The sequence below is a fragment of the Brachypodium distachyon genome, chromosome 2 (genome assembly GCF_000005505.3).
Source record: "Brachypodium distachyon strain Bd21 chromosome 2, Brachypodium_distachyon_v3.0, whole genome shotgun sequence".
Lineage (NCBI taxonomy): Eukaryota > Viridiplantae > Streptophyta > Magnoliopsida > Poales > Poaceae > Brachypodium > Brachypodium distachyon.
This window is the reverse complement of record NC_016132.3, coordinates 4,567,895-4,575,872: the sequence shown is the minus strand read 5'-3', so window position 1 is coordinate 4,575,872 and position 7,978 is coordinate 4,567,895. Positions and strand designations below refer to the sequence as shown.

General features: G+C 44.7%; 1 protein-coding gene across 1 annotated transcript; it reads left to right on the top strand.

Moving 5' to 3' along the window:
• Positions 1 to 1,779: 1,779 nt before the first annotated feature.
• On the top strand, positions 1,780 to 7,055 carry LOC100841719 (30S ribosomal protein S5). Its single transcript, XM_003564964.3, has 2 exons — positions 1,780 to 2,614; positions 6,598 to 7,055. Exons 1-2 carry the CDS (start codon positions 1,890 to 1,892, stop codon positions 6,845 to 6,847), a joined length of 975 nt encoding a protein of 324 aa, XP_003565012.1. The 5' UTR covers positions 1,780 to 1,889; the 3' UTR covers positions 6,848 to 7,055.
• The last annotated feature ends 923 nt before the right edge of the window (positions 7,056 to 7,978 follow it).

The window sequence follows — 7,978 nt, the reverse complement described above, 5'->3', positions numbered from 1 at the left end:
TGGGACTAAACATTTGTCCCACCCCATGACATGTAAATGGGTCACACGGGCCTCTAGGATTTCAAGAATTGTTGATTAAATTAAATAGGCTGGACCAATATTAGGCAAAATTCCAACATATATCACGTCGTACTCTTCCCGTGTATGTACCACCGTCTCATCTCATGGTCCGACGACACGGCCGCGCGAGCCCCACGAAATCCCAGTAATTCAGCACGGGCTAAGCCGATCATGGACTCATGGTGACGAGCAACTCTCCTTTTGATAGCTTCGACTTTCTTCCGTTTTCTTTTTCATCGGTCGTGTTCGTGCTGTGGAATGCGGTGGCTCTAGCTGCGATTCTGGCACGAGACCAGCACGGCACGGCACGAGCGTTGATGCTGCTGCTGCTGCTTCCCGGCGAACGCCGCTGGCTTTATTTGCTGCTGGGCACGCACGAACGCCTTTCGGACCATGGAAACGGGGAAAGGGGCCGAGAAAAAGGCAGCGGTTGGTTGGTCCGCTTTACAAAAATGGCTTTTGTTAAGCTGGTGATGGCTTTATGTCTCGACTAATAGTCGTCCGCCCGGGCCAATCGGGCTCGACAGAACTGGCCCATGAACGCGACCCTCCTCAGCTTCCAGCCCGGGTAGCCTCGCATCGCACGAGCGCTCAGGCTTTTTCACCTTTGCTTTCAGACAGGCGCAAGAGTCAATTGAGTGCATAACTAACTGCTGCTTATCGCTGTCAATACGACAAGTACGTGATTAACGTGGTTAAAGTTAAACGAATTATCTGTGTTTAGACCTTTTGGGAGAACAACTTGGCAACCGGGGAAGTTGTTGCGCTGGGAGTAGATGAGAATTCAAATTGTAGTAACTTTTGATCAGATCTAGTACGTGGTAGTATGAAATTAGACCTAGACCCTAGTATTTTACACCGTCTGTGGTGGGAAATGCTGTAATTCAACGCTACTTAATGTTCGTGATTACTCCATTAGATGACAATAAAGATCTCAACAATAATATATTTTTGGAGGGGAAAAGGAGAACTTTATTGCACAGCAGTGGTGGCAACTGACAACTACAGAAGTGGCACTACGAGCAAAACGATGGCCTTCATACTACTCCTCAATGCAGGCCACTGATTCGAGATACGAGTAAAATGACAATGGAGTATTGTAATTTCTATCTCTTCCTTCATACCTAAACATGGTGAAGACAAACATCATTGCTTTGCTAAAATTAGACGCGATATGAATGTTGTCTGCAACCTCTTTTCTTTAATTCTGTGCAATGTAACCGAAGAACAATGACCTGAAGTAGCCGCCGGCTCGTGACGTGATTCTATAATTCATAAGGCTTGAAGTAATATATTTAGGTGGGGACACTTTACCACTGTTGATTGCCTAAAAAAATGATATGTTTGTTTTTATCCATCTACTGTGTCCTATCAATTTTTATCGACCATTAGCTAGACATAAGATTAGTAAAGATTTTTTTCCATCGTTGATAAAAAAGTTGACACCACTTATGAATAGAGATTTGAATTGGTTGACAAGATTTCATTCTCAACCAAAAATTGAGAATCAATCGAATAAAGACCAAAATAACATAACCAAAAGTTTGATAAAGGATAAATCGCTGCAATCCATGCTCGCTTTTTCATCCAACTCACGGAGGAACTTCCTGTTCCTGGTGAACACCGTGACATATTCTCGGCCTGCAAATATAGCCCAGAAAGCCAGACCGGCCGATTCGTCCCAAGTCTGCAACCGAGGCCCGAGCCCTGACCAGATAACACAATACACAAGGGGATAAGCTCAAAAATAAACAAAAGGGGATAAGCCGGGCAATCCCACCGCACTTCTCCGCTCCTCCGCCTCGCGGCCTTGCCTCGCCAGAGCAAAAATGGCTGCCACCGCCACCGCCACCGCCATGGCGACGGCCACCGCGCCCCCTGCTGCCCCAGTTGTTACCGCATTGTTCTCCTCCCTCCCACAGCGCCTCCGCTTCTGCCCCAAACCCCTCCTCTCCACCTCCCGCCGCCTTGTGCTTCCGGTCCCCAAGTCCTCCTCCTGGGACGGCGCCGCCTCCGACCAAGAGGATGTAGAAAGCGAGGCGGAAGCCGTCTCCGGGGAAGATGCGGAGGAGGACGAGGACGGCGACAAGAAGCCGCTGGCGGAGCCGGTGTCCTCCTCGGAGTTCCAGTTCGCGGCACCGCCGGAGGGCTACGTCGAGCCGGCGCCCTTCGACGAGCTGCCGCCGGAATCACCGGATGACGTGACGGCGGCGTACGAGGCGCTCTACGGGCCGGCCTTCAGCGGCGTGTCGCTGATGGGGAACAACGTGTTCGAGGTCAAGGTCGTGGACCCCGTTGACGTGGACCGGGACCAGCGCCCCAACGACGACTTCACCGAGCGCGTCGTGCAGGTTAACCGAGTCACCAAGGTCGTCAAGGGCGGGAGGCAGCTCTCCTACCGCGCCATCGTCGTCGTCGGCGACATGAAGGGACATGTTGGTGTGGGCGTCGGCAAGGCCAAAGAAGTCACGGAGGCCATCACCAAGGCTGGCATGAACGGCCGCCGCAATCTCGTCACAGTCCCACTTACCAAGTATAACACCTTCCCGCACAGGTGAGTGACATTGCTAGCTAACACTACTTGAGCTTTATTAATATGCTCGGCGCCTCGGCCTGCTCCATTTAAACTATAAAGCCTGTTTGTTCAAGGTTAACTTCACTATGACTTAGCTTAGGCCAACAACTGTGCTGATCAGCCAACACATATCGAAGAAATTGTGGTGTGGCAAACTCAGTGTGGGAACCGAGTACCCGCACATTCATAGAGTGGGGTCACGGAAAATGTAACATGCTCTAAATTCTCCACATACCACGGATCAATTCAAATTTGAACTAAAACAATGACAAGAATTTAGGATCGGAGGGAGTGCTAGTTTCCTACTGCTAGTAATATATTATGTGATGCTTGAGTTGTATCGTGTTTTTTATAGTATTTCTGAACTACTGTATTAACATGAAACACACTAATAGTGGATGGCTGTGTACATCGATTGATGCAGAGGTCGGGGCGACTCCCTCCTTTTCAATAATAAAACTAGTTGCCTGCAATAAATGGTTGTAATTCTTGGACCAATTCAGCAATCTCAAAGCTGACATGGATTCTGGGAACTGTGCCTAAATGGTTTCATTTTCTGTTAAAGAGCTAATGGTAGTAATTTATTCTGTCACTGCTCTTTGCTCAAATTTAATGGTTACACTCAATAGTGTCTATTTTCTTCGCATTATATAAGTTCAAATGTGCTAAATATTGAAGTCAAACTCAGTCTTGAGTCTATTACTTCTGTCCCAGTGTACTATATTTGGCTTTTCAATGTTCCTTTTGTTTGGATGCAGCAATAACAAACCTTCAATAGCTTATTTTAAATTCTCTGTTCTATCATGAGCTGTGGTGTTGCTGAGGATTACTCCTGGTTCCTATTGAATATTGATGCCGTGTTTTTTTTCCCTAAAGCTGCCTTTCGTGGGTCATCATTGAAAGCTTGTTTTGAAAAGAAAAAAAATGTCATCTTGCACTGATCAATAGTTTGATGATTTAGAAAATTTCATGCAATAAATTTGAAGTCCCAATTCCGAAATACTGAAGATGAGCTGAATCTTTAGGATGTGACTTCATCTATGGAGAACAAAGATGTAGGCAAGAGATACATATGCAGTTCCAGCATTTTCGCCTCTATCGTCATTGATATTTGGGCAATGTAGCCAAATCTACAGGGCAGGAGCATGGGGAGAGCGTGATGGCAGTTTGGTTAGGGTCAGGATGGAGAGACAGATAGTGAGATAGAGTGAGGGCGGTTTACTCGACCTGCATCTTCTCTGGAGCCAATCTGTCCATTTTCTTTCCTTTCTTTCCTCTAATATATTTAGATTACCACAGTGCATCAAATAGCTTTGTAATTTTGGTTATCAACCGAGAACCAAGCTATGCTTGGGTGGTCAGCCAGCGAGGTATGCTAGCAGCCCACCAGAGTTCGATCCTCGAAGGTCGCACTTTGGTGTCTCACTTTGTAAAATTATATATCTATATACTGTCGGATTACAATCGCGTAGCTCTTACAGTTTAACTTCAAAAAAAAATTTGGTTATCAACCTCGATTTGCTAGTATCATGTCCTGTATCCTGAACTATCACCCTGAAGAACACTACCCCCTCTGACCACATCCTGGAACCCCATTTGGCCTGTGTTCCTGGTACTTGTTACTGATTTAGTGGCCTCAATCCAATATACAGACTGCCACGTATACCAGTCAAACCTTACAAGTTGAAAGGTATTTCTTTTGGGTACCACACATGCAATGGTTTATGGACTAACTTTGGAACTTCCAAAGTGAAAACAGAACTTAAGGACCTCCGAAATCCACTTATTGGAGACACAGCAAAAGTTAAATGGTATTCATAGGCTTCCGACTAACTTATATTATCTACTTCCAGCCTACCCATGTGTTGCCACAGAACAAAAATGTAATATACGGACATTGATCAAGGGATAGTTCAATACGGTTTTTGACAGCTGTCAGGAGAAATGTCGTTGTCTTTCTCCTGTTTCTGCCTCCACTATGACCACCATAAATCCTGCTCTCTTGCTGGACATTTCCTTCTTCATCCTCACCAGCAAGAAGACAATCTAGGTGTACTTTTCCCACTTCCTTCACCCTGCTCCTCTACGAGTCTAACTCTGCTCTCACGCATGTGCTTTCTCTAAATTCGGTAGATCTGCACCACGTTTCCGGTCACCACCAGCGATGTATTACTACTCACTAAGCATCTCACGTAATAAGGATACTGAGAACAGGACATGCCTCATCTTATATGGGTAACGAAAATAGGACATGCAGCTTTCCACCGCATTGGGCAAGCGCGATGAAGGTCTCTTCTAATGCAACACTAGATGGCACCGGAGCTGTAACTTATTTCTCCCCTTTAATACTTGAGCATGGAGAAGAATTGGTGCTAGTTCTGCAATGACCAAATCGATGCAGGAGAGTCCGACAAATATTAAAGAAAATTGTATCTATCATGAGGACAGAATGACACACCCAAAGCTTAGGATGAAAAAATAGGACTTGGAAGGCTTCAAGTATATTGTTATATTAATAATATTATAGGTCACTGGATCATTCTGATGTTTATTATAGACCATGGAACTTGTTTGTTGATATGCACTAGTGTAAGTGCAGAAATCAACTTGGAACTTCTGCTCAAAATTTGTGAAAATAATGTTGCAATATTTTGCTGATTTAAATTTGTGGTCTGTTTCCTGTTCTAGGGATATAACTTTCCCTTTATGAAACCACATCCGTTTCCTGTTCTATAGCCATTTTCGGTAATATCACTTTGGTCAATATCTTGGTAATTTTCCGTCAAAGTTTACTCCTTGTTCGCTCCTGAATTCTTTGGCACAATTAATATTTGTGGAATGTTTGCAATATAGTTTTTGTATTATTTTAAGGTTTGTGGCATTTGTGCAGCTGTGGTTTTGAAAATTCATTATGTGTCTTTAGTACTGTACTCTCTGTACATTAGTCTATGTGTTTTAGTTGAAAGTCAAAACAAACGATACTTGGTATGTTTGTGCTCTTCAGATATGGCTAGAGATTCTTAACATTTATCAGAATTTAGTTATATGCGTGCCTTTATACTTGAAAAATAACATGTCAATTGATGTCCTCCTGAATTTTCCTCAGAAAGCCATGAACCTTGAAAGCTGCAGCCTACATTTCGATGTACCACGCTTAGGATGTTAACTATTTATTTTTTATGGAATACTATCTTATAATATATCATTTTTCTGCTTCTCGTTTTCATTGTAAGTTGCCAATTAGCATGTGCAACTTTGTAGACTACCATCTGATGATGATTGATTTGTTCTGCTTAAAGTTCACCCTTGGTAATAACAAATAGAGAAGTTGTACAATAAGTGCCAATTGGAGTATAGATTGCCTGTTCAAGTAATTTAAGCTTTCCTTGCATCGGCACATAGTTTCTCTTCTATGTACCATTATCGTATTTATAGGCCAGAACATGTTTCATATTGATAGTTCTGTAGACACAATGCAAATATTTTGTATGTGATTGCTCCATACCATGAAGTCATGAGTTCTGTTCAATCGAATATCTCAGATATTGTGACATTGTGCAACTAACTGCTAGACCATATATATAATGTTATATTTGGAAATATAGTTTTGTTCACTATACATATCTAACATCTATAAATTGTATGTGTCATACACGTAACACATGTATCATATAGTATATACTCCATTTGATTAATCTACGCTGTTGTAATCAAGCCCTGCCAAATAAACGCTGATTTTTTTTCCTAGCAATTCTTCTTTCGTCTGATGGTGTGTTAAATTTTAGCATTTAAATTTATGTAGGTCCTATAGTCTCGCTAGCTGTTTATAAACATATGGTTGTAAACATGTGCTGTATTATTATGGTATTATGAATCAATTTCTCCTCCCTTACTGGACAACTACTGTACATACGGTAAGCATTTGTTACAATTCTGAGAACTGTTTTCTCTTTGTGTGACAGAGCTAGTGCAGACTATGGAGCAGCGAAGGTCATGTTGCGGCCTGCTTGTCCTGGATCTGGTGTCACTGCAGGTGGAGCTGTGAGGATTGTGCTGGAAATGGCTGGAGTTGAAAATGCTCTGGGGAAGCAGCTGCGAAGCAAGAACCCCCTCAACAACGCAAGAGCTACCGTCAAGGCGACCCAGATGATGAGACAGTTCTCAGATGTCGCCGCAGAGCGCGGTCTTCCAATGGAGGAGCTATGGAAATGATCAAACAGACCAAAGCTTCTACTGCCATAGGGAATTCTTTTCTTTCTTGTGATGTATTTTCTTCAGTTGTATCTATCTCTCCTCGGCAATTTCTCTTCTTAAATCTCCTCCGGGTGTCCATATTTGCACGCCAAAATTTCAGATGAAATTAAGTTGGTATACCAATATCATCTTCTAATTCAGATGAAAGGCAAGAGCCATTTCCTTATGTTCCTACCAGCCTGTAGTCAATTCTCCTAGCCGATTCGCACGAGGAGGAAGATAGATACTTGCGGTGGAGGCGCTCGCACGAGGAGGAAGACGAGAGACGGAGCGAGGGGGCTGGGGCGTTGCTCGGCAGCGGGACGGGAAGGGAGGGGTGGCGGCGCTCGCTCGAAGACGAAGACAAGTGATGAGGTTCATGTTTCCAAGTCTGTCCGACCTCGTCCGACGAATTCCACGTTATCCTCTTCTTTTCCCATTTCACGCCTTGTTCCCCACTGATCCTAGCCAACGGACCGACCCGTCACGGCCCGAGCACGAAATGAAGTCGTGCCGTGCCAGTTTGGCCCACGAGGTTGATCTAGAAAAAAGGCCTGGCATGCAGTCATTTCGGGCCTAGCCCAAAGGCTTGAAAGCACGAAGGCCCGAGTTGTGTACGTTCGGGATGTTTTGGCCCGTTCGGGGCATTTTTAAAGGAAAAATTCTGTAAAAGTTGAAAAAACACTTGAAAACACATAAAAAATATTGTAAAAAATTAAAATTGGCTTGTTTTCGTGTCGTGCTTTTCGTGCCGGGCTCGTTCCGGTGATTTGCGTGCCGTGCTCGTGCCAGCCCATGGGCTGGAATCCCTAAAAAAGCCTGGCACGTGGTCGGCTTCGTGCCTGGCCCGGCACGATTTGGCCCGGGCCGTGCTTTTTTCACGTGCCTCGGGCCGGCCCGAAAAAACTCGGCCTAATGGCCATGACTATTCCCCACACCCACCCCAAATCATCTATGTGGCGACAGTTCTCTCGCTGGCCATGTTCCTCTCCCCTCTAGTGCCGCCGCTGCCAGCAACCACGGGCCAACGTCGTTCCTTTTCCCTCCATGAACCTCACATCTCTCTCCCTCTCTACTAGTGTGGCTGCTGCCAGCAACTGCCGTTGTCGA

Bases quoted from the DNA above. Each gene is read 5' to 3' on its own strand.
- LOC100841719 (XM_003564964.3), top strand. From the start codon at position 1,890: ATGGCTGCCACCGCCACCGCCACCGCCATGGCGACGGCCACCGCGCCC. The intron at 2,615-6,597 runs GTGAGTGACATT...TTTGTGTGACAG, and splicing joins TATAACACCTTCCCGCACAG to AGCTAGTGCAGACTATGGAG.